General features: G+C 52.1%; 1 protein-coding gene across 5 annotated transcripts; it reads left to right on the forward strand.

Moving 5' to 3' along the window:
• The first annotated feature begins 3,450 nt into the window (after positions 1-3,450).
• Itprip (inositol 1,4,5-trisphosphate receptor interacting protein) lies at positions 3,451-25,440 on the forward strand. Of its 5 annotated transcripts, none has more exons than XR_007592279.1 (4): positions 3,454-3,616; positions 19,464-19,573; positions 21,720-24,395; positions 24,464-25,440. XR_007592279.1 is itself a non-coding variant. In XM_050145032.1 (3 exons), the coding sequence occupies exon 3, from the start codon at positions 21,733-21,735 to the stop codon at positions 23,401-23,403; it is 1,671 nt and encodes a 556-aa protein (XP_050000989.1). In that variant the 5' UTR covers positions 3,454-3,616; positions 19,464-19,573; positions 21,720-21,732; the 3' UTR covers positions 23,404-25,440. The 5 variants fall into 5 exon arrangements, 2 of the variants coding, with proteins under 2 accessions (XP_050000998.1, XP_050000989.1); XR_007592281.1 differs by having other exon boundaries at positions 21,720-24,361; XR_007592280.1 differs by having other exon boundaries at positions 21,720-24,327; positions 24,362-25,440.

Raw genomic sequence — 25,440 nt, forward strand, 5'->3', positions numbered from 1 at the left:
ACTTAGCTACAGCCTCAGGCAGCGGGGACACTTTATGCTCCTTTTTCTGGGGTTTTCCTGTTATCTCAAGGACTTTCAGGGCTAATGCTCCCATCTATAGGTCTACAAACTTATAAATCTCATGAGATTCATTTTCTAATTTGGTTTGTAATTTCCTTTATCTTTTCAAAAATTGTTTTCTCATGTGGGTGTGGTTCTGGATATTTGAATTAGGGCCATTAAACTACACATCCAACCCTCTAAACAGCAGCACAAAACAAATCTGTTACTTATTTTGAGACATAGTTTTGATTGATAAGTTACATGAATTGCCCTGAGCTCACCTTGTAGCCCAGGCAGGTCTTGACCTTGCCATCCTATGGAATTAGAGCCTGAACCACCTGGTGTGCCTGGGTCCTGACTTCTTAAGCTCATCTGCAGTGGGCATTATTTATTTTGCTCAGTATCAGAATGAACAATTGAGTTTTACATTTGCCTATGACAGACCACAGAGATTTAGGACTTTGAAACCAGCTTTTTATTTCTTCACTTCAGGACTGACTCTCTCTTTCCCTCTCTCTTCCCATCCCCTCTCTCTTCTTTCTCTCTCCTTTCATGCCCCCCCATGAGAAGTGTACCTCACATTCATGCAAGGCATAGTGTGTTTGATTTGTATTATTATTTGTATTATTTGTATGGGGACTGTATTATTCTTTTAAAAACGGCGGGTGGGGTGTGTAGACGAACACAGGATAGACGAGACACGCGCAAAAGGAGACAAGACACGCGGCTCCCACGTGGGTGCACTTTAATGGGGGGAGGGGGACACGATAAGGGATGGGTGTGCAAGATACACAAGGGTAAAGGGCAAGAGAGAGCGAGACCTCGTGGAAGCTCGCTTTTTAACAGGAAGCGCAGGGTTATCTGGGAGAAATGACCTGCACCTGAGCACGCCCGCGTGCGCAGGTATTTGTAATCCAGGAGGAGTCTGGGAGCTGTAGTTTCCAAAGTAACAACAGACTGTCCTAGCTATGGTTACTATTGCCGTGATGAAACACCATGACTAAAAACAAGCTGGGGAGGAAAGGGTCTGTGCAGCTTCCACTTCCACTTTGTAGTCCATCATTGGAGAAAGTCAGAATGGGTCGCAGACAGAGCAGGAACCTGGAGGCAGGAGCGGATGCAAAGGCTATTGAGGGGTGTTGCTTACTGGCTTGCTCTCCGTGGCTCAATCAGCCTACTCTCTAACAGAACCAGGACCACCAGCCTAGAGATAACACATACACAACGGCTGCCCCCACCCCATCAATCACTCTTTAAGGAAATGCCCTACAGGCTTGTCTACAGTGCCATATTATGGAGGCACTTTCTCGGTCGAGGTTCTCTCCTCTCAGATCACTTTGGCTTGTGTCAGGTTGATGTGAACTGTCCAGCACCTCAGCAATCTTGTATTGGTTTGGCTTTGTTTGATTTTGAAACAAGGTCTTGTGCATCCTCCTTGTGTGATCCAGGATGGCTTTGAACTCATGATCATCATCTCAGACTCCTGGGGATAACAGGCATGCACCACCGTGTTTTGTTTTGGTTTTTATTAGTCCAGGCCCCAGACAAACCACAGACTTCCTTCCTCCAACACCAGTGGGAGGGGGATTTTTCCATCCTTACATTAAAGAGCTTCCCCAATATTCCAGCCTTGGGCAAACACCCTAAGACTAAAATTCTGTCTTTCTAGAGTTCAAGATTTGTATGGGTCCTAACCATATCACCCCCCTCCCTAAGGGGGGGGGGTCCAACCCACGCAAGAATTCTGGGAGGGATTGCCTTTCTTGAGACCTGAAGACTGAACACATTATTAGGAAGAGGTGTGTGTGTGTGTGTGTGTGTGTGTGTGTATGAGAGAGAGAGAGAGAGAGAGAGAGAGAGAGAGAGAGAGAGAGAGAGAGAAACTGAGTATGAGAATGTGTGTGTGTGTGTGTGTGTGAAAGAGGAGGGGGAGAGAGAGAAACTGAATGGGTGTGTATGAGTGTGTGTGTGTGTGTGTGATTCAGTGTGGCATGAATGAGCTATATGCTTGGGGACATGAAAAGAGGCCAGCCTGTGAAGGACTTGCATGCAGGTTAGGAGAATGGGCCTATCTAGTCCTGAAAATAGACAGGAGCACTAAAGGGAGCACTGGGGTAAAATCATCAGGTTCAAAAGGCAAACAAATTTAATAAATGATTCTTATATTAATAAGTATGTGTAGCTTGCTAGAAATTACTGAAATAGATTTTGCAGGCAGATGGCAATCCCAGAGTGCATTGGAGCACTAACCTTGACATTCCAAGCATAACATTGACCTCAACCAAAGGACTGCCTTCAGCGCAGCAGGGCCCCACGTCCCAGACACTTCCCCCACCTGTTGAACTTGGAGATGTTTTGGAAATACACAGCTCTTTTCTTTGGAAATTCCCAAAGCTCCTCTCCCTTCCCTGGCCCCCAACTCTGCAGTAAGGCTCCCCCACACCAGGAAAGGGTTCTGAGCAACAGTCAGCCAAAGACTGAACATAAAAGTGCCCCGGGCTAAGAGCCAGAGGGTCTATATTTAGAACATTTTCCTCATCGCCTGTTTCTCAGGCAGGCTCAGCCTGCACGTTCTAGGAGAGCGCTAACAAAGTCCCTGGGCTGGACAGCAGAGGAAGCAAGGTGCTCTAAGACCACATGCCAGTAGTACAGACATCATCTCTAAGACACAATTATTTCCTCTGCTTTCTCTGGGCGCTCCTGAAACGAATTAACAGTTTAATCCAGCCATTCTCAGCCACTCCCACAAGTTGTGGGAATGTGCTGTCCACAAAGGAAGGCTTGTTGTTTGCTTAAAATATGCAGGCTACTATGTTGTATACCCGTCCTTCTGTGCTCTAAAAGCGACACTACCTCGACTTGACAAATGGAAAAGAGAGCGCCCCCTACAGCATTCGGGCATCTTCCTCCTTTGTGCCTGGTTCCTCTGGCGAAGAGACAATGCGTTCTTTAACCAGAAAAAGTGGTGAACTGTTTGAATCCAGTCAAACTGCAGGAGGGAAAGCGGCTGGCCTTGGGTCTCAACTTACGTTTTCCTCAAGGGACAAAATAGGTAGCCCCAGGAATTCCACCGCTTGTAAAACGCGCCACAGAAAGACGGGTTGACTGGCACTAGTTTAACCCTTTCCATTCTGAGGCCGAGACCAGCTTTTAAGGGCGTCCTTCCCGGTTCCCCAGCTTGCCTTTCCTATTTCTCTCCAGAGGCCGGATCCTTAGCGCCAGGTCGCTGTTCAATTCCACTGTCCTTCCGGGAGCATCTGGGAGATCACGGGAAGGGTCTCCGAGGCGGACCCAGAGTCCTTCGGCCGCAACCCGCACGGTCGTCCTTAAGGACCTACGACCCGCGCCAGTAGAGGCGGGCGTTTTGTTCTTATAAGGAGCAAAAAGTTTCCGTGACAACGCGGAAATGAGTAGTTTTGCAGCCCAGTAGCGCGGGGCGAGAGGAGTCCAGCAGGCGGGAGCCACCGCGGTCTGGTCGCTTGCGTCCCTGGATCCCCAAAGCCTGCGGTCCCGGGACCTCGACGCAGCGTGGAGCGAGGCACCCTCGGTACCCCTACGGCTGCCACGGCCGAACGTAAGTGCGGGGCTCTCGAATGTGAGGCTTTGCTGCTCCCCAAACTCGATGTGTGGAATGAAGGGCACGCAAGGGACTGGGGACTCCCACAGAGTTGCGCGGGAGATCGTGGCCAGGAGCGCGGGGTACGACGAATGCGGGATCCTGGCCCGGCCGAGCCCAGGAACACCTTTAATGCACGCGTGCGAAGTGGGCTTTGTTTTCCCTCATCACTCTTCGTGGGTGATGCACTGGGGTCTCTCCTCCCGGGCGCCCCGGAGCCCCCGAGTGCCTCCGGCAATCTGGGAAGCTGGCAACTTGTGCTCCCCACACTGCCGGCTTTGGGGCCCCTAGCGGAGGCCACGTGTTTGTGCTTAGAGTCGTGACCTTTCATCTCTTAAACCGGGTCGGGTGGCCGAGCCTCAGTGCTGGAAGAAAGGAATGGGGATGACGTTTGTTTCTTCGTAGCTTGTCTTGACGCAAGAAGGTTGCTTCGGGCCGGATGAAGCTCCTGCCACTTCCTCTTTCAGGACTCCTAGTGGAGTAGACCTTATGTTCTGCAAAACTTTCTGCTGGGCTCTTAAGTAGTCGCTGCCTTTGATTCCCGGCCCCATCCTCGAGGCCCACTCTGAGCCTCCTTCGTTCAGGCCGCCAGGTAAATGGACTTAGAAGCCCCTGGCCGGTTCTCCGTACAAAATGGGAAAATATTGGCCAAACCAGGGAAGAACCTCGATTAGCCTTTTACCCTACTGCCTAGTATGAGAATGGCCACCCTTCCCAGAACAGAAGGGAGCCAGATACTAGTACCATATAAATCAACGTTGGGGGGCTCTCTGTTGTGTTTTGGGTTTCTTCTCTTTACAAACCTGTTCTGCTTTGGGGAGGCTGCCGGTTAAAGCCAACACAGCTGCTGTGGCCCTTGGTCCAGGCCAGCAATGACAGGGGTGGCCGCTGTCATTCACCTCCTGGTGCCTGCCTGCCGGCCTGGTTTGCATAAGTGGTCCTGTTATTTGCTGATTCCCTGTGAATCGCTGCTGACCTGCCTGCAGATTTTCCACTTGTGGGTAACCATGTGGTGGTTATACCCTCACTCTGGATGGATCCCTGGGGAAGCTGGAACAGCGTTTGCTCGCACACTGTCCTCACTGTGGGGAATTTTCAGAGACGCAGCAGTTTCAGGCTCTGGTGTAAAGGGGGCAGAGACCTGAACTTTTAACCCGATGTCATCACCCCAAAAGGCGTTAGCTCTCCAGGCCATGAGCGAAACATAAAGGGTGTGTGGGTGAACTTTTTAATCAGAGGGCAGGAAGGTGCAGTAGCTTCTGGGAGATAATTGCTCACCGTCTGCAAGAAACCTGGCTTTATAGTTTTCCCTTTTTGAACCCTCTGGGGTTAGTGTACAAAGGGATCCTGTTTGATAAAAGCGTGCACTGTCTCCAAGGAGACAGTGGCATGCACCTGGCATTCTGCAGCCTGCAAGAGCAAGGTTGAGCCGGTGGAGTATATACTAGCCCAGTTCTCAAAGCCACAGCACTGGCAAACCAGACTTGTCCAGAGGAGAAAGGCTAAGACTGTGTGGACAGTGGAGAAAGCACTTCTGGTGAGGGAAAAGGATTACACCACACGTAACCCAGGGATGAGAAACTCAGGGGCGTGGCTATGGCTGTTAAGTGTTCCAAGCATTGAAATTTGATAAAAAGAAATGGCTTGTTCTGTCTGGCCTCAGATTCCCTGGATAGAGCAGAGATAGGGCTCGATGGAGCACAGCCGTCAGAGCTCAACAGGCGATGTGCCGATGTGCTGGTCATCAGTGTGAGCAGAGGTTGTGACGGAGGCGGTGCCTTCTGGGTGCATGGCTCCGTGTTTCCATGCTTGGAGGTGAGAGGTACCTCCGATAACGGTCTGAGGCTGTTGCAGCCTTGAGGCTGTAGTAGAGAAGTATACTAAGCCAGGGTTAGGTTTTCCAAAAATTGAGCTGTGATTTGTGCCTGGTGTTGGTCCATCTTGAATGCCCTCATCCAGTCTTAATGGCATGGTGAGGATGCTGAGAGCTGATGGTAATCGCCAGAGCCATCAGTACCAACCCAGTCTGTGTGAATTAGAATAAGGTCCTCACTCCTAGCAAGATGATGCTGTTCGGTGCCATTTAACACAAGGGCCCCATAGCTGAACAGCCTGGTTGTCCTTGCTCCACCAGCCTGGTTCTCTTGAACAATATGCTAACTGGACAGTCATTCACAGTTGCCAATTATTAAGAGTTTAACATGGACTGGAGACATGACTCAGGGGTTAAGAGCCACTGGCTACCATTCCAGAGGGCCCTGGTTCAATTCCACAGCACCCACATGGTGACTCACAACCAACTGGTAACTCAGGTTCCAGGGAACAGACACCCCCTTTCGGTATCCAACAACATCGGGCATGCAAGTAGTGCACAAACAAACACGCCAGCCAAACACCCATATACCTAAAATAAAAATTAAAAAAAGATGGCAGACTCATCCAGCTGGGGAAGAGAGGAAGGAAAGAGACAAGCCCATCCCTGGTGGGTGATGTGAGCCTTGGCCCAAGCATCAAATAACCAACTGTTTTGATTACTGGTGGCAGATCCAGTCTGCATCCTAAAGTGACAGGGATGAGTAAGTGCCACCTGGGTGTGGTGCAAAAGGAAAAAGTGGCAGCCACATGCAAGGTGGGGTTTCCCAAGAAGTGGAAGGTGATAAGAGAGATCAAACGTCCTGACTTGCTTGTCCAAGCCGTTCAGCCCCTGTGTCCTCTTCCTGCCTCCATCAAATCCTATTTATCTGCACGTATCCTTCCCCAAACCATGGAGGAAACCATGTCTAACACCCCATCTCTACTCAAACTCAAACATTGCTTGGCTCCTGTACCACCTGTCTCGTGCTTCATTAATTGGGAGGAGCGCTTTAAAGCATAGACCATCCATGGTGTCTTATGCCAATAGACTGATTGTCTGTTTACCTGAGCGGAGCACATCACAGGCCTCGGCTCCTTATAGCTACACCCACCATATACCCACCAAGAAACCTACCAGTGCACTAGAAGATGCCTCCTGGTAGGATTTCTCCCTTTATATTTTCATAATGCAGCTCCTTCCTGTTTTATTTACTTATTTACTTAGTGCTTTGCACGCATTAACCCTCAGTTGCATATATTTGCATATGGTAAACATTGTACAATCTCAGGGTTTGGGGGCTGTGCACTCCTCTGCATGCAAATCAATGGGATATTCAGATGACCTGGGTGAGCCAATAGACACCAAGCACAGAACAAAGAAACTAGGTCCTTAATTAGCCCTAAGGCCCTGGGGAGTGGGTGAGTACAGGAGCCACTTAGAACCCCTGCTTAAGCCAAGGGAGGCCTACCAAAGACAGGGTCTGCTTTGGCTGCCTCAAGCCACCTGCCCTGCCCAGCTGATCTCTCTCCCTGTTGTCTGTCTGGGGCCACTATGGGTTGGTGATGAGTGAGCCATATCTCCAGGTGCACCACCTTCACGATGTGGCCTGCATGTGCTTTGGCCTGGATAGGGCTGGGGTGAGTCCTGGCTCCACCGCTCTGTAATTGGGTGTTCTCGATGGCTGGGCAGGTGCCTTGTCTATTCCAAGTCTCAGTGCCGTCTTTAAAATCAGCATAAGCCATCTCAGGGATGAGGTGGGAAAAAACCACTTAGCTCAGTGCCTGGCCCAGGTCACAGTGTGGCTAGTCTAAGCTTCCTTCCAGTTCCCGTCAGGCTAATGCTTTGTCCACTGAGGTCTGGACGAAAAAACAAGGCCATGAGGTTCTAGACTTTCCCACCGAGACAGACGGGAGAGCTTCCTTGTCTCCCAAAGCTGAGGACGAAGGTGACCTTTTAGCCTGAAAGAAAACCAGTTTCAAGCTTGGACTGCTACAGGTGCCCAGACAGAAAAGCAGGGTGGGGAGGCCTCTAAAATAGTCTCTCAAGTGTTCAAAAGACCCTCTTCTAGGGCCCTCTTCAATGGTTTAGGACCCCTGATATTTCCCCACAGAGATAATATCTCCCCTATGCCAATGTGCCTCACCCAGTGATGTCATTGGAATGGGAGCCCCTCAGCTGGCATCACTGTTGCCCAGGCAACACTGACACCATAAGGCAGACAGGAAGAACATGAACCACCCTCAACTGTAAGACATGTGTTGCAGAACAAGGATCTTAGAAGATGTAGCCACCACAGGTGGGTTTCTCGGAGACTGCAGAGAGGGTGGGCCGTGGGTGGGAGCCGAGTGTGTGCTCTGGGCTGTTGAGCTGGTTGGTGGAGGGTCTTGAGGCACTAGGTGTGTCTCCCAAGGGGAAGACACACGGCTGACTGCTATGTTCTCTTTCTCCTCTGAGCCATATCAACTCCATACGGGGGCTTCTACTCCACAGCCCAAATCCCCGTGGAGAGGTGTGGGTTTTACTGGTACAGAGACAGCACTGGTAAAGCAGCTTTCCCGTGTCCTCATCCTCTGTCCTGACTACAAGGGTTCTTCACTGGTTAAGCAAATATGACAAACGCACTATGTTAGGAATTCAGTAACCTCGGGGAGCTTTGTGGCTGTGGCGGGGAACGGGAGGAATGTGTGGAAGCCACCCTCCAGGAGGTAGACAGCTACTTATCACTCAGCTCTCGCAGGCCCGTGGGATTCTCCAAGTGGTAAATCAATCCTGTAGAGTCCCTTTATCCTCAGGAGCTTGTACTGGTACTTTCAAGATACTTGGTCGTTTGGGAGTGACAGTGGAGAGGGCAGCCACGGTTGCTTGCTGTGTACCCAGGGACACACTGATGCCGGCACTGTGCAGCCGGCTGAACGCATGGCAGTTGCGACTCTCTTAATTGCTGGCCCGTGGCTTCAGCCTCACCTTCTAAGGTGATGCCTGCTGCTGTCCTTCAGAGGGAATTCCTGAGCGAGGGCTGCCACAAGCCAAAGCTACCACTGAAAGATGCAGGCAGAGGAGCGCTGCCCTCCCAGAGAGAAGTGAAAAACCAGATGGCATGGCAGGTCCTTCTCTACAGAGGACCTGAATCGGTCTGCTTGGTGCAGCTAGACATCACTTCAGGGGCTTCTCTGATGTCTCATCTACAGCGTCGGTGGCTAAAGTGATAGCCCCAATTTTTATAGGAAAATTTTTAGAGTCCTCGGTGAAATCTGAAGTATCCTTGCCTGGGTAGACAATTTGCAAGCTCACTCTTCTACTTGGAAAACTGTCCCCCCCCCAAAAAAAAAAAAAAACACCTCTCAAAACCTTTTCTTCCTACAAGCAGAATGATCTTTATGGAAAAGAGCGGTTTCGTGCACCCAACATCTGCTCCCAGCCAAGCCTGCGCATGGCCCTTCACACGCATCTGTTTCTCTTGCTCTCGGCAGTCCCGTTTTCTAGATCAAGCAACAAGCTCAGATTCACCCCTTGTCCCTGAGACACGATTCCAACTTAGATCAGCTGCTGTCTCCCAGGCCTTTCTCTCAGCCACCTCAGGCGTCTCTGCCTGGACTCCATAGAAAGCAGCATGTAGAACCCCACCGGCTTGGGTGTTAAAAGTGAGAAGCTGGAAGACAGATCACCAATTCCAGGCCTGAGCCTCCCATCTCTCTCTCCTCTGTGACGTTAGCAGAGGGGACGGCTTTCCTGTCTGTTTAATGGTGATGGTAGCGGCTACCACATAGCATGCAGTACACACTGAGATGCTCCCATAGGGGAAAACACAGAGTCCATGCTTACCGAGTGACTCACTTCCCATGACTGACCACTCATGTTTTACCCGGGAGGAGAAACGCTGTTCCAAAGCTGTCCTGAGTGCCACTGTGGGTAGCCAAAGAAAGTGTAGAAGAGTGCACCATCCAACCTGGAGGGATGCTGCCTGTCCTCATCTGGGCCTGCCTGTTGAGAGGACCATGAGCTCATAGCACAGTTCCCACGGGAGCCTGTTTCAATAGCCCTCTTCTATAGAGAAGTCACCTGACGTTCATGAACGCGTCTTTTGTTTGCTGAGACTTGGTTCTGAATCTCTGAGGAGGCAGGAGAACACCCTAGGCTAGAAGGGAGGAGTCAGGGGATGCCCAGGCCCCACCCCTACATCCCGCCCCCCCCCAGTACCCTGAGTTTACCCATCGCTGCTTCTTCCTTAAGTTTGACCCTAACACATACAACCCCTGCCCCCCCCCCCGTGCCAGAGAGCCCTGTTCCTTTTCCTAATGACGGTGAGAAGGCTTACCCAGGTCACAGGGTCTCTCGTGAGACGTAGCTTCATGCGTTCACTCAGAGGCTCATGCCACATGTCCCACAGATGTGGGATGAGCAGTATAGCATCATGGATCCTGGGAAGGAGACTCCATACATCCCTGTATCTGTTTGTTTTTTCAGCAAGCGTTCCGAGCACAGCTATCCTTCACGCTGCTCAGAGACGCACAATGGTTAGTGCTGGCCCCCTGGAATTGGGGGTCAGGATGCTGCTGAGCTCCCTAAATCACTAGACTTTCTCTTCTCCTTCTGTGACCTTTAGAAGAAGGTAAGGAGGTCCTCAACAATGTCATTTCCAGAATGCAGCACCCAATGGGAGGCCTCCATACCTCACCAATGGGCTGTAAGCCGTGGAGCAGGTGTGATGATGTCATAGCACATGGCAGAGCCAGGACTCAACAACCGGTCCTTCTGATCACAGTCTGGCCCCTTTACTGTTCTCTAAGCTTCTCCAGACTTAAAACTCTTCCTAGCATAGAGCTTTGGACTATTTCTGGGTGACCTTGGAATGGGGAAGGGGCAGAGGTTTGTACAAGTGAACTTATGGGTGCTAACAGATCGGTCATGGTTCTCGTGTTCATCTGGACACTTAGGATGTTCCAGGCACAGCCTAGGTACAGCACGTATTTTCACACGTGGCCACTCGTCCCTGTGGCTGGAAATTGCGTGGTGGCAGTTGCCATTGCTGTTTTGCTCTGGGTAACTCTCGAGAAACGTTACTGGGCCCTGATGGGTGTTTCACGGACTGACTTCCATAGCTGTTCCAAGCTGGACAGTTCGGGCCCTCTGCGCTCCAGAGAGAATTCGTTGGCTTTGGCCAGCAGGTGTAGGAGGGCAGACAGGCAGCCATTCTGTTGTTCACCGTGGGTTAACAGGAACCTGAGGTTCTGTGCAGGCAAAAACTGACCACGGCTCTTAGTTTTTTACAGTTGGGTTGGCTTCCCTCCTCTCTGTTCCTCTTTAAAACGATGAAAGAGTTTTGAGATCTTCGCAGGCTCAGACACACTCTCTCCCACTACCTCTCTCTACTATCCCACCTACCCCAAACCCCCCCCCCCCGTGTGTGTGTGTGTGTGTGTGTGTGTGTGTGTGTGTGTGAGTGAGGCCTGAGGAGCTTCCTTTCTCTCCTCTTCCTAGCTAATTCACTTCAGACACTACTTTCAGGTTCTGACTGAGGCTAGGGAGGATGAGCTTGTGGGGCCTGTAGTAGGGGAACAGACCCTTCTTTGGCTGCAGAGATAGGTGGGGGTTGACGGTGGGAGGGCTTCCTCCTCTGTGTCTTAGAGGTGCAGGAGAATTCAGATAGCCTGTCTTCTGAGCTGACTTTGTTACCAGGCAAGGATCAAAAAGAAAGTGGCTCCTGGGCATAACAATTCCTATGATTCCCTGATTCCCAGCTGCTCTGGAAGGGGAGGGTGGAGAGGCGGGGCAGTGGGGGAGGGGAGGAGCCTGGGAGGGCTTTTGTTTTCCTTTGTGTTTACTCCTTGGTTCTGCTCAAGCCTTCTTTCTCTGACTCCAGCAACTGGGTCTGCTCTGCCCTGGCTTTCTGCTTCCACTGCCCTGGAGCCTGTTCTGCCTGCTCCACTAACCAGGGAGCCTTGGAAGGCAGCGTGTGTACAAAACTCAAGGTGGAGAAACAGAAAGGGGGCAAGTGGGACCCCCCCCCACACATGCCCTGCCCAGAGAGGGGGAAGGAGGGCTATGTGCACGCGTGCGTGTGTGTGTGTGTGTGTGTGTGTGTGTGTGTGTGTGTGTAGGGGATTCTACTCTGAGGAATGCTTGCGTGAGCCAACCCTATACAAGCCTGGAAAGTGGTTAACAGGCCATTCCTGTGAGTCACAGTGCCTGCTTTAGAAACTTGTGATGGAACCTGGGGGTCTCGGGAGGCCCCTCAAGCCAGTGCACACTTTAGGAAAGTCGTGGAGAGAACAGTCAGTGAGAGACGGATAGTCAGAGTCTGTGGAGGCTGGTTGTGGTGTGCCCAGTGTAGGCTGAGTCCTTGGCTACAAGAGCGCCCCTCCCTTGGCCCTGGAGAAACCTCACCGCTTAAGAGCTGCAGCCAACTGCTGAGGCCAGCTGCTGTGTACAGGTGCGGGCCTGGAGCTGGAGCGGTTGAATGACCTCAGACTGTTCCACTTGGACGCCTTGGGCTCCTCCCTACGAGGTGAGGTGGATGACACCCTCCCCCGAGGCAGTATCATGGGATAAAACACTAAGGAGAGAGGTTCAGGCAACCGAGCTATTGGGTGTGCCTGGCCTGTCAGGGCACACCTCCAACGGCCCAAGACACTTGCCTACTTCAGAGCCTTAGTAAATATGTCTGCCTCCCTTCCCTTGCTCTTTCCTTTCAAATAAGAGGAAACTGTCTCTGGTTGGAGGCACCTGGAAGGCTCCTTGAAATGCTTTCGGGGAGGAGTTTACAAAGAAGACTAGTTACCCAGTTTTAGCTTACAGAAACAGAGGCAAGGGTAGAAAAGAGTGGAGAGACCTGCACGAAGTATTTAGAGGACAGTGGATGATCTGAAGTGGCCAGGCAAGCAGGGTTCAGAGAGGGGCCTCTGAGTCAGGCTCTGATGGTTACGAGACCTCAGGCTTTGATCTTGTTGCACGGAAAGAGGACTACACTACGCTCAGGTAAGGGAGAACTTCAGGATTGGAGAAGCAGGTCGTAAGAAAACAGAGTACCAGGCCCTCATCCCAAAGGTCTGTGCTGGCTCATGCATCATTGGAGCAAAAAAACAAAGGTCAGAGCACAGCCAAGCAGAGAGCCTGGGGAGGTGTTTGCTGCAGAGAGAGGGGCAGGCTACAGGGGAACACCTGGTCCTTCCCAGGAGATTGATGGTTTCCCTGCCATGGTTGATGGTGGACACACCAACTAGTGAAAATGCAGACCAGGAAGGATGTAACCCTCCCACCAAGCCCAGAGTCCAAGCTCCTGTCCTTCCTGTCCCTTGACTGCCCTGGCCAATCTCATGACCCCAGTCCAGACAAGAGGATTGGCATCCTGGTGGCTTCCTTAAAACCCCTTCCTTTTCCAAAAATGCTTTTGGTGATGTGACCTGGTACTGCCTTTGGGTCCAGCCAGCATCCCCATGTGGGCTCACTGGTGGTCTGCTTAGTCTGTCTGGATCTCCTCTGACTCAGGTAGAAGGTTTATCTGATCTTTGAGAACCACAAATTTTTAGCACTGTTTCTGCATTAGTGTAGACTCTTGAGACCAGAGTCTCTTCGAGTTCCCGGAGAAGCTGTGGGAAAGAGAGCAAATACTTCTGGCATCTGCCCTCAAGTGCTGCCATGACGATTCTCCCCAGGGTGGTTGCTTGGCTGACTGGGAGACCCGGGAACAGTCAGGACTGGGCTTGAGGCGGGTCTTAGGCCTAGGCTGGGGAAGTAATTAATAGTTAGGCCAAGTGGTTGCTGAGGGGGTTGGAGGCAGACAGCAGCAGAGAGGAGACCTGAGGCTGCCTCTGAGGGGCGGCAGACAGAGTACACAGGCCCTGGTGAACCTCTGAAATACTTGACTGGACTCAGGTGGCCTTAAAAGAATGTTGTGAAATAATAACCAATCCTTTAAAATGAAGGATTCTAATAAAAATCCAAATTATTGGCTTCTTTTAGGGAGGGAAAGGATCCTGCCCTTCCTGTTCACAGAATGTGCACTGTGGTGGCCACTGCCCGCAGGAAAAGCATGTGTCATCCAAATGGCCAGGGCCCTGCTGCTCAGCCCTCCACGGCAGGCTGACTTATTTTTCGCTGCTGTCCTGACCCGTCTCCCCACTTCTCCCCAACAACCATGGTTTCACAAGCACTATTGCAGGGAGACCAACCAGAAGAAGAAAAGAGAAAGAGCCAGGTGGGGGAGGAAGATGGCAGCTGAGGCCAGGGCTACAGGATTCTGAGTAACGGAGGTGGGTAGGGATGGACCACATCCTTTCTGCCTCCTTTCTCAATTATTCTTGTTGGTCTTCTTCCTTCCTCTTTCTTAACTTCCTTTCTTTGTCCACCCCTCCCTCTCCTATGAGGACCAGAGGCCTGCGTGGCCCAGCCCCCAACAGAGATGTCCTCCCTGTCCCCACACAGGTACAATGAAGAGTAGTCCAGTCAGAGATGCTTCAGTGGTACCTTGTGGCTCCCCTGACCCTTGCTTGGACAAGGGCCAGCTCTATCAGGCCCTTCTCCTCCCAAATGTTCTAAAAGGGTAGTAGGTGCTGTCCTAGTCAGCGGTAGAGACAGGCGACTGCCATATCTATATCTTCCCTGGGCATCATCCAGCACACACTAAGTCAGCTCCCACGGACAAGCTCGGGGCAGTGTTGTGTCCAGCCCATGCACGGTGCCTTGGAAGCTGCAGAAGAACACTTGGTTGGCTTTGCTAGACTGTGGGTGAGGAAGCAGAACTAATGAAGCAAAGGGCAGGACCGTGGTCTAAGGTTACAACCGGATTCAGAACCGGGTGAGCAGTGATCCACTTGCTCCGAGAGGAAGCTAGTCTCACACTAGGGGCTCCACTCCTAAAGAAATCGTGAGATTGGAGATGGGGTGTAGCGCTGAACTATAGGAGGGTGTCTATTACGGGCTCAGGCTGCCCAGGCTCAGCTTCCAAACTCCCAAACCAAGACAAAGGCCAAAAAGGGCTCTGCAGTCAGCAGAGCCTTCATGATGTGGCCCTGAATCTCCAGGCCTAGGAAGCCTGAGAGACAGTCACCCTGGTGATATGGTCAGTTGCCACTCACATTGGGGGCCATGAGGCACCCATTAGGAGCAGAAAGTGATGGACCCGTTCACCCAGTTCCCCAGTCTCCTGAGGAATGGAGACAGGGCAGAGGAAAAGGCCTGGCTTGGCTGGGGTGATGCTCACTGACAGTCACACTGCGGATCGTCTGGATGGTGCAGCTGCCAAGCTGATGTTCCGAAAGTTAAAGATACTCACACGCAGAGTTCTTAGCACCGTGTCTGGCACCGGTAGATAGCGTGTTCAAAGGGCCTGGCACGGAGTAGCTCTCAATAATGAAAGCCTCTTCTGCTATGCTTCTGCACAGAAATTCCTACCAGATGTCACCTGGCAGGGCCCAAGGAGGGTACCCAGTCTGCCTCAGCCCCCACTACATCACCCTCCAGGTCCAACCTAGCTCCTCTTTAGGCCTCAGTTTGCAAGTCCATAAACTGGGCCTAGATTAGTGCAATTCTAAATTCTTACTTTCTCAGTATTGACTTTACTTCCCTGACAAACCTGGATATCATTAACTGGAATTGGAAACCCAAACAGAAGGCTCAGCACACAGAAGGGTTCAGCACAGACAGGATAACCTGGGTCTTCTTGACTCCCTTCTCGAAGGATCCAGAACTTAGAAAAAACACACCACTACCACACCAAGACACACACACACACACACACACACACACACACACACACACGATCTGCCATCAACCACTCCTATTTTCCATTTCAGTAAGGAAGCCATCAGATGTTCCTCTGGACTCTGCCTCTCCAGGACTGCTATTGTAATTAATTAGCAGAGCTAATTACATCTGACAGGAGCCCTTGGCAAGTGCCGGAGTCCAGCTGGGACACTGCGGGAGTCTCACTTCCCTTCTCCCCGGAGGGTACCTGACTTAGGAACCCGACTTTAGACTTGAACACTGAGGGGCCCAGGAAGCACCAGGAGAGTATGCTAAAACACCAGCGTCAGGCCCCACCCTGGTCTTTCTCAATGCTCGCAGAAGGTGGCATTGGAAATGCGTCTGTCTGGAAAACACCCAGGTGGTGCTGCTTCTGGGAGCCTTGGAGACCTGTAATCCCAGAGGGAGGCCCCGTGTCTCTGAGGCATGGTCTGAGGCTGAGGCGCTTTAGTGGCTGAGATCCTAGTGGGCATGGGGCCTGAGGAAAAGGGCACAGGCTTGTTGCAGAATTCTGTGAAAGGAGAGAACGGAGTGAGTGTGGAGCTGGGAACCTGACGTGCCCACCGGTGGGTGGGGCCAAAAGAGCCTTCAAAAGACAGGAATATAGCTCTCTGTGCTCCCGTGAGCCCCAGTGAGGTGTGTGGGGCTGTCTGACTCCCCGCCTGGACTTTCCTGTCAGAGATGGCACTGTGCTCATCACTGGGGAGCCTGAAGCATCCAGCCTTCTCCTCACACTCGGGCGCTTGGCCGTGCAGTAGCCGCAGCAGCACAGTGGGGAAGCCTGGGTGAGGCAAACAGAGCAGCTGGAATTCCAACTCACTCTGGCTTCCATAACCACGTGTCTAGAAAGTCTTCTGAGTTTTGATTAACCCATCTGTGAACCAGGGATCATAGCCACCTCTTGGAAGGTCACAATGGTCACTGTGGACAGTGCCAACCACCTGAGGGCTTGTCGGACAGGAGCTGCTGCCAATAAAGTGTTTGTTCGCCAAAGCCATAGTGAGGGATGCTCTGGGGTGCCGGAATCAGGGACCCCCTTAAGTAGCCACCTCAAGTTTTTCTTCTGACCAGCCCTACAGGAAAAACCCAGTAGAGAACCTGTCCCAGCCACCGCATTCACCGAGACACCCAGGGGTCACCATCTTCCCCAGCCTCTGTACCCCAGGACCTGGCTCTTTGCCAGGCTAAGTTTAGCCCTATGAGCCACCCTCCCCGTGGGTGAGGCTGGAGTAGAGAGGAATTCGGCAAACTTCCTGTCGGCTTCCTGGCAAGCAGGCGAAAGCCCGCCAAATGACCCAGGTTTATTCCCAGAGCCAAGGCTGCCAACAGATGTCAGAAACCACAGGTGTGGGACAGTCGCAAGGCTGAGAACTTTGGGACCAGCAGAGACAGATGTCCTTGGAGTGCCCTTTGGGGAAGGGTGTGTGCGCTTGTGAGTGTGTGTGCACATATGAGTGTGTGTACATGCATGTATTCCTGGTTTACGAGAGCTTTACATCAGAACACAAAGCCTTCCCAGCTCCTGCCCAGGGCCTTCAGGGCAGGAAGGTCCCTGTTAAGTGGCTTGGGAACCAGAAGAGCAGAGGCTTCGATCCCAGCTCTGGCAGACTGGGTGGCAGGCACAGAGTGGCTATAAGCATTCAGTATCTTGGCCTGGCCCTCCCACCCCATCCTTGGGGCTCTGCTTACAGCCTCCACAGAGGTAACTGGGTTAAATCCCTGGGAAGGGGGTGATTGCTGAGCAGGGTGAGTCATCAGGACCTCCCTCATCACAGGCAGGCCCAGACTCTGAAGGAGTCCCCCCATGTGCTGGGAGGCAGGGAGGAAGGAGCACTGTGCCCAGGAGCAGCAGGAGCAGGGCAGTGTTCTCTGCTACCACAGCACTTTCCAGCGTGCATTCCTCCACACCCCAAGACTTGGGCAGGGCTGGGGTGCTTGGCAGGTGAGAAAACAGGCCTGTGGAGGCCGAGGGAAAGAAACTCTCACATGTGGGGTGCCTGCTCTGTGCCGGACACCATGCTGAGCACCCGTGTGCACTTGACCCTAGCACCCTTATAAAGGAGGAGTCTTCTTCTTCTTCGGGGATGAGGATGGGAGCCCTCGAGAAGATGAGTGATCCGCCTGAGAAGGCGCCACCGCCAGGGCCAGAGCCAAAGTTCAAAGCCAGGTCTGCTGGGCGTCTCTAAGGCAGGACGCCTTATGTCTGCTGTGTTGTTTGCCTGGTGCTCTGGACAAAGTCTGTCTGTAGCCCCCATGGGTGCTGCCTGTGTCCTTCCAGAGCCCCCTGCAGGCAGGGACATCTGCGTATTCCCACTCAGTCACAGCTACTCTTTTGATAAGAGCACTCAGTCAGTGGCTCAGATCTCACTAGGGCTCTGAGGGCATTGCCTTAGTTGGGCTTTCCAACACCAGGTATCTCTCTTCCCACCTGACAGATGCAGAGAGAGGATGGGGAAAACCGTAATTTGTCCAAGATGCCTATCCTTTTCCTAACTTAGTCTGTCTCCTCCAAGTGCTTTTGACTCTTAGGTTTTGAGTTCTGAACAAGGGGGCTCCTAGAGTCGAGCTTCCTAGCAGGCATAAGGCCTTGCTCTGGTGCTAGAGTTGAAGCCATTGTATGAAGGGGAGGAGCATTTTCCAGTCTGGGGCTTCGTGTTGGCCACACTCCCCATCTGATGGCCCATTCTCCCTCCTCTATTGATGTGGAAACCGACTCCTGTCCACGGGAGCTCTCAAGAGTACAGCTGGACCCAAAGGCCGCTGCCTGCGTTCCCGGGGCCGTGAAGGACCTCGGAACCGCCTATAGTCACCTAGCTAGCTGGCTGCCATCTGGTGTTACACTGCGGGTACTCTATTTAAAGTCCACAACCATGCCCGTCAGCCAGCCTCACAGTTCTGCCGTGGGCCATCCCACGTGGCTGTCTCTGTGTTGTGGAAACCATGGCCTCTCAGTTTCCGTGGCTATCCAGCATAGTTTTCCTCCCCAGCCCGGGAGTGGGAAGCTGGCTGGCTGCCCCTGGACTTTTCCCCCATCCTACCTCTTCCTCCATCCCACGTCTTGCGCTTTCTCCCATCCCTGGCTTTCTGCTCCATAGAAACCTATGAGCTCTTCAGAGCTCAGCCCGAACTTGTCTCCTCTGGGAATTCCCTGGGGCTAGCCTCCACTCCCTAGCCCCTCTGGATCTTGCTGACTTGTGCAACTGTGTTTGGGGTGGAGCTGTCTGAGTCACCTTTGAACAGTGGCTTTCCCTGGTCAACAGCCAGCACAGGCTGCCAGTGTACATGTTCGCCTTGCTGGGGAATCCTCACCTGCTGGTGAACCCCTTTATCCGGGTACCATGAGGGTAAGAATTTCCTCATGCAAATTCAACATCAGAGGACTCAAACCAAAGGGCCTAGAAATTCCTGTCAGCCGGTGTTGGCTTGCCCCCAAGGGCTCTTCTCTTTGTTGTCCAACAACACACTCAGCTGTTAATGTCTAGATGATCTTTCAAACTTAAATTGTATTTTATATGATGAGAAGAACAAGAGAATATGAACAAGGGTGGAGAGTTACAGCTTAAAAATGATGTCTTTGGGTGTCAAATGATGAGTCCAGAGCTGCGACGGGTGGTTAATAACTGTAAACTCGACAAAACCTAGAATTATCTGAGACATAGGTTTCTGAGCATGCCTTTGAGGGAGTGATTGTCCTGAACACATTAATTTATTTGGGAATATTTGTCTTAACTGTATCATAGGATCCTGAACTGTATTAGAAAAAGAAAGTGATCCAGTTTTCTTTATTTTGACTGCAAACCAAACGCGATCAGTTCCCCCAATTTCCTTTTGGCATGATTTCCTTGCCTCAGAGCATTGCAACATCCATTGTGATATCAATAAATTCTTTTTTCCTTATTAAAAAAAAAGATCTTTCCTCTCTCTGCTGAGGTCAGGAAGGAAAGGGACAGGGCAGGTATGGAAAGGGTAATTGGTTAGTTCTCAAGGCTCCTGCTGGGAAAGGAGAGGGGTGCAATGTAAGATTATGCTGAGGTGCCCCTTATCCTAGATATGTGTGCATGCACGCACACGCATGTGCGCGCACACGCACACACACCCCTAAGGCCTTTCTAAGGTCTCTCCCTCCACTCACCACACATTACAGCTATAGCTCCTGCAGTGTGAGGTGCAACAGCAAAGCTCACAAGAATTTCTTTTCCTTCGTCACAGTGTTCGACAGGAGACCCAGGAGCCTTGGGATATGGTTTTGTTTCTTCGCTCGAGTCATCTCACATTACAGAAGCCCTCTTCTGCTTCTCCTCCGAATATCCACATCGCCGGTATAAAGTTAAATAAGGGTTGCTTGACCACAGCACTGTGATGTCATGGCAGCCTGTCTGATGACCAGGGTGGCTCACTAGTTACTAATGAGTGGGTAGTGTATACTGAGGGGATTATTTTGGACAGATGTATGACTCATATTTCATGCTGGAAAGAATGGAGCACCATGATTTCAACACCTTCCTCAGAATGGAACTTAAAAGTTATAGTTGACTCTAAAGAACTTTTTAAAAAATGGGAACGGGTGATTTGTCTGCACATATGTCCATACCACAAGCATGCAGTGCTCAAGGAGACCAGAAGAGGGCGTCTGAGTCCCCTGGAGCAGGAGTTATAGACAGTTGAGAGCTACCATGTGGGTGATAGGAATCAAATGCTGGTCCTTGAAAGCAGCAACCTGTCAGGACCTCCAGCCCACATAAACATGGACACTCATTATTAGTCATAAAAGCTCGGCCTTAGCTTAAACTTGTTCCTAATTTGTTCTTATAAACTAACCCATCTTTTAAATCTACATTCTTCCACATCTGACTGGCTACTCTGCCTTTCTTCTTCCTAGAGTTCTCTCTCTTTCCAGAAGTCCTGCCTATACTCTCCTGCCTACCCATTGGCTGTTCAGCTTTCTATTACACTAATCACAATACATCTTCACTCAGTGTACAAATATCCCACAACAGTAACCAGTGCTCTTAATCACAGAGCCGTCTCTCCAGCCCCAGATGGCTGGGTGATTCTGCGTGAGGTCAGGTGGGGGGCTAGGGTTCTGTATTTAGTTGTCTGCTGGTTTGTTTTGGTTCTCTCTCTCTCTCTCTCTCTCTCTCTCTCTCTCTCTCTCTCTCTCTCTCTCTCTCTCTCTCTCTCTCCCTCTCCCTCTCTCTCTCTCTCTCTGTGTGTGTGTGTGTGTGTGTGTGTGTGTGTGTGTGTGTGTGTGCCCTGGAGAACAGAAGACAGAATAGGACATCAATTCCTCTAGAACTGGAGGACAGGAGATTGTGAGCTGTGTGATATTGGAGAGGAACTAAATATGGTTACCTGCTAAAGCCCCCGTGTTTTGCGGGTGGGAAGATGGGGCCTTGCTGTTGAGCCTAGGCTAACCTTGAATCTCATGGCAGCCTTCCTGACTCCATCTCCTAAGTGTGTCAGCCTGATTCTGGGTCCCTAGCAAGATTCCAGGCGATGCTTCACCAGTGCTCTGTGTATCAGTTTCCCTCACAAATACTGCAAGAGGTTAGCCTTTCTCCCAAAAATTATTTAAGGCTTAAAAATCATTCATGCTGGAGAGACTATTAAGAGGTCATTCGGAGTTCAAATGCTGAGGTAAGAGAAGCAAGTGGCATCAATCCCGTGACCCTCTGGGGATATAATTACCTTCTTCTCTTAAACCAAGAACCCTAGGCCCAGAGAGGTGAGTTAACACACCCAGCACCACACTGCCAGGAAGACGCGTTCACTAAACAAAATTCAGCGTGGTGGAAGGCAGTGTCTGAGGCCGAGGAGTTTGATGGTTGGAGAACAACTCACATAGCTTGCAGAGAAAGGATGCCTGCACTGACCCGACCGGAAAAGCCAGAAGTAATGGTGTCATACGCAGCTGAGTGCAGGGTGTGCTTCAATCTGTGTTGATGGCGGGGTCCCCTTGCTGGTGGCGGAAGAGCAGCCCACACTATAGAAGTCATCCTGTTATCAGACAGCCCTAGCTGGCCACAAGGAAAGCCTTTCTTCCCATTGGCTCAGAGCGTTCATATATTCACCACAGAACCAATCACTGTGGGTGTAGCTGTGGCTGTATAGAGTAGTCTTGTTGTCTCGGGACTGGCGTCTGGATTTGGGTTTGGTCCCCTGGATCTGAGATGTAGGTTTATATCTACCCCAACCAAAGGACCAGGAAGAGAGAAGGTTGATCCTCGGGGTCAAGACTGTTCTGATCCCATCAAGAAAAGCTGTGTTCCGCAGACAAAGAAATGTCTGTGGCATGTGTAAGCCTGAGGCTGGGCCAGAGCATGGGAGACAGTTACAGGAGACCCCTGGGGTTGAGTGTGAGGACCCGCACCACCTTTTGGGGGCAGAGGTTGGCGCAAGGGTCCAAGGAAAAGGGTCCTTGAAGGAAACATAGGTGTGACCAGCAGTGTCTTTCTCTGTTCCTAGGAATACTACAGCCATGGCCCTGGGACTTTTCCGGGTATGTCTAGTGGTGGTGACAGCCATCGTTAACCACCCCCTGCTGTTCCCCCGGGAGAATGCCACAGTTCCAGAGAACGAGGAGGAGATCCTCCGCAAGATGCAGGAACACCAGGAGAAGCTGCAGCTGGAGCAGCTGCGTCTGGAGGAGGAGGTGGCGCGGCTGCTGGCCGAGAAGGAGGCCCTGAAGCAGGCCGAGGAGGAGGGCCAGCAGCAGCGCGAGGCCTACACTGCCTGGAACCTCTGGAGCACTCTCTGCATGATCCTTTTCCTGATCATCGAGATATGGCGGCAGGACTACCAGGACGCGCCCTTCCCAGAGTGCCCGGCTGGAGATGAGGATGAGCTGTCTGGACTGGGGGGCGCCCCACTGAAGGGCCTTCCCCTGCCCAATAAGGCCACCCTGGACCACTTCTATGAGCACTGTATCCGAAGCGCCACAAGTGATGCTGCCCGTACCAGGGAGTTTGTGGAAGGCTTCGTGGATGACCTGCTGGAAGCTCTGAGGAGTGTCTACAGCCGGAGCACTGACACGGAGATGGAGGACTTCATCGGTGTGGGTAGCATGTATGAAAACTGGCAGGTGGAGAGACCGCTCCAGTGCCACCTGTATGTGCCCTTCACACCCCCGGAGCCCTACAGCTTCCGCCCAGAGCTCTGGTGTTCCAGCCTCTCGGTGCCCCTGGATCGGCAGGGATATGGCCAGATCAAGGTGACCCTGGCCGATGGGGACCCTCTAGGCTGTGCCTGCAGCAAGACTAAGCTCGGGGAAGATATGCTCTGTCTCCTCCACGGCAAGAGTGGCGGGGTACAGCCCAGCGGAGGTGGAGGTGATGAGATGAAGGACTTGCTGTGTTCCAGAGAGACCTCACATCTGGACGCCATGCAGGTCATGAAGTGGTTCCAGGTGGCCCTCACCAGAGCCTGGCACCGCATTGCCCACAAATATGAATTTGACCTTGCCTTTGGCCAGCTAGACACCCCGGGGTCTCTCAGAATCAAGTTCCGCTCGGGGAAGTTCATGCCCTTCATCCTGACTCCTGTGATCCAGTGTAACGACTCCGACCTATACTTTGTCCCACAGCTTCCCAAGGAGCCGCATGGGGGACCTCCAGCCTCCAGCACCGACTGGTTCCTGTCATTTGCTGTCTCCGAGCGACAGTTCCTCCGGATGATCGGGAAGGCTTTGCCGGAGGACACCTGCCACCTTAGCTGTCTGCAGATCGCTTCCTTCCTGCTCTCCAAGCAGAGCCGCCTGTCAGGCCCCAGCGGGCTGCACAGCTACCACCTAAAGACGGTCCTGCTGCACCTTCTGCTGTCCCGGCAGGCCGCTGACTGGAAGGCCAGCCAGCTGGGTGTGCGTTTGCAGGAGCTCTTCCGCTTCCTGGAGAGAAGCCTCCAGGAGAAGAAGCTCCATCACTTCTTTGTGGGCAACCACAAGGTGCCTGAGGCTATGGGACTCCCAGAGGTCGTGCGGAGAGCTGAGCCTATAAACCTCTTCCGGCCCTTCGTTCTGCAGCGGACTCTTTACCACAGCACAATGGACTTCTTCTATGAGATGCTGAGGAATGCCCCAACGCTCATTAGGGAATATTCCCTCCATGTCCCTTCAGACCGTGCTAGCCCACCACCAAAAGCTGTCGCCTTGTAGACCGTGAAATGCGAGGGCCAGGGGGACAACAACATCCCCTGTGTCTACCCTACCGGGGTTCTGTAGCCCCATGCAGGAAACACGGTAGGCCTAGAGGGGAGAGCTGAAGTTCAGCGTGCTGGGAAGCCAGGTCCTGGAGAGTGAGGGAAACAGGAACTGCAACTGGACACTGGTTTGCCTGTCTGCCACGGGGGCTTGTTGGTGAAACGGTTGTTCAGGTTTGGGCACCGATACTTGGCAGCTTAGTTTTCGATCACCATGAATGAATGACCCAGATGCTGACGGAGCAGTCTCCCCGGCACTGAGTTAGAGAGAGGCAAGTGCTGATTTGAATGTAATCCTTTTTGCATCACAGTCCGTTCTGTGCTTCAGACGACAGGGCTTCTGCTAGGATGCTGTTGGGGGTCCAATTAAGACCCAACACTCTATTCCGGGGTCTCTTGGCCCCGGTTGTATGCAGCTGAATCACGAATGGGGACAGATGTGGGAACTCACAGCCTTTGGACCACATCGTATACAATAACAGAGGTCCCACGGTGGCCACCCTTTTTTAAATACCTGGCAGAGGTCCAGGAGCCCTGTGGCTAATGTCCCCATTACACAGAAATGGGTACTTGGTGGTGGAGAGTCTACAGCTGGCCAGGTTTTCAGCCACACATCTTACTCAGGTGCACACCTTCTCCCTGTCCCTTTACCATGTACCAGGTCCTGACCACCGAGGGTACCAATTACCACATTGGTTGCTGGCTCAGAAGCCCCTCCCATCTCCATCTCTGGTCTTCTTGGCCAGCAGTGTGGTAGAGGGGCACAGATACCTGTGTCTGCCTTGCACTTTGGACCACTTTGGAGAAAGTTACAGGGCCCTGAAGCAAGGATACTGACAGCTCTAAGCTATCCTCAGGGTCCCGGTTACAGGGAGTATAGGTTTATAAGTCAGTCCTGGTTACAGGGAGTGTAGGTTTATAAGTCAGTCCTGGTTACAGGGAGTGTAGGTTTATAAGTCAGTCCTGGTTACAGGGAGTGTAGGCTTATAAGTCAGTCCTGGTTACAGGGAGTGTAGGTTTATAAGTCAGAGGTGCTATGAGAACTCAGCTCTGGCCCGTGGACCCAAAGCATCTCACAGGCCCTGGCTCCAAGTGGGCATCACCCCTTGGTCTCTTCTGCACAGGCCTTGCTGACCTCATGGATGACCCAGACTGAAAGAACGTGATGGAAGCTGGGCTCTCTGGGGATCCATGTGATTCTTCAGGCACAGCCTGGAACTCTAAGGAGTGCTGTGGGCTCAGACATGCACCAGAGCTTTAGGCTGGAGCTGGGCTCCTGTCCAGGCCTCTTCCAAAGGACCCAGCAGCCTCTTCTCTTAGCAACCTTTACAGTGGATCAAAGAAGAAACACAAATGAAGAACCAGGTGGCACCCGCTAGCCCTCCAGAAATTAAGACGACAAGCCTTGCAGGGAACAAAACCAGGCTTCCCACAGCTCCACACATGCCTCCTGCAGCCTCAGAGGGCTCCAGAAGATGGACCAGTTAGCCACCAAGCCTAATCAATGGTGGAGAGGGCCTACTGCATGCGGAGTAACCAGAGACAATAGGATGCCTGAGTATAAGCAGGAGTCAGAGTGAACATAGGTGGTCCGCCCCTCCACAGCTTCATGGGGGGCCCTGTAAACAAGCCTCCTCAAAGTGTGGCTCTGCCCGCAGCCCTGAGCCACCCTGTCCAGGTACCTCTCAGAGTCAGGACAGACGTCCTTATTTATTGTCATCTGTGCCTTATCCCTGTTCATTCAGATCCCGTGGTGCATCGAAGAAAGCCCAGCAACCAAGAACCAGCTTTCAGAAGCCAAGACCACACCCCTCCTGGGACTCCCCTTTCACTTCTGGGAGAAGGGTCACAGGATGAACACCTGGCTTCTTGTTTGCTGGGGCACTTGGCTGGAAGAGGCGCCTGTCGTGTAACAGGGCTGCTTCTGAAGCAGCAGGCTCTTGGGGTTTCGTGCTGCCTTATTTATATTAAAGGAAGAATTAAGTTCTCGTAA

This window comes from Alexandromys fortis, unplaced genomic scaffold (assembly GCF_014885135.2).
Source record: "Alexandromys fortis isolate MF-2015 unplaced genomic scaffold, M_Fortis_MF-2015_v1.1 scaffold_16, whole genome shotgun sequence".
In the NCBI taxonomy this organism is placed as follows: Eukaryota; Metazoa; Chordata; class Mammalia; order Rodentia; family Cricetidae; genus Alexandromys; species Alexandromys fortis.

Coding starts and splice junctions, on each gene's coding strand:
- Itprip (XM_050145041.1), top strand. CDS start 21,733: ATGGCCCTGGGACTTTTCCGGGTATGTCTAGTGGTGGTGACAGCCATC.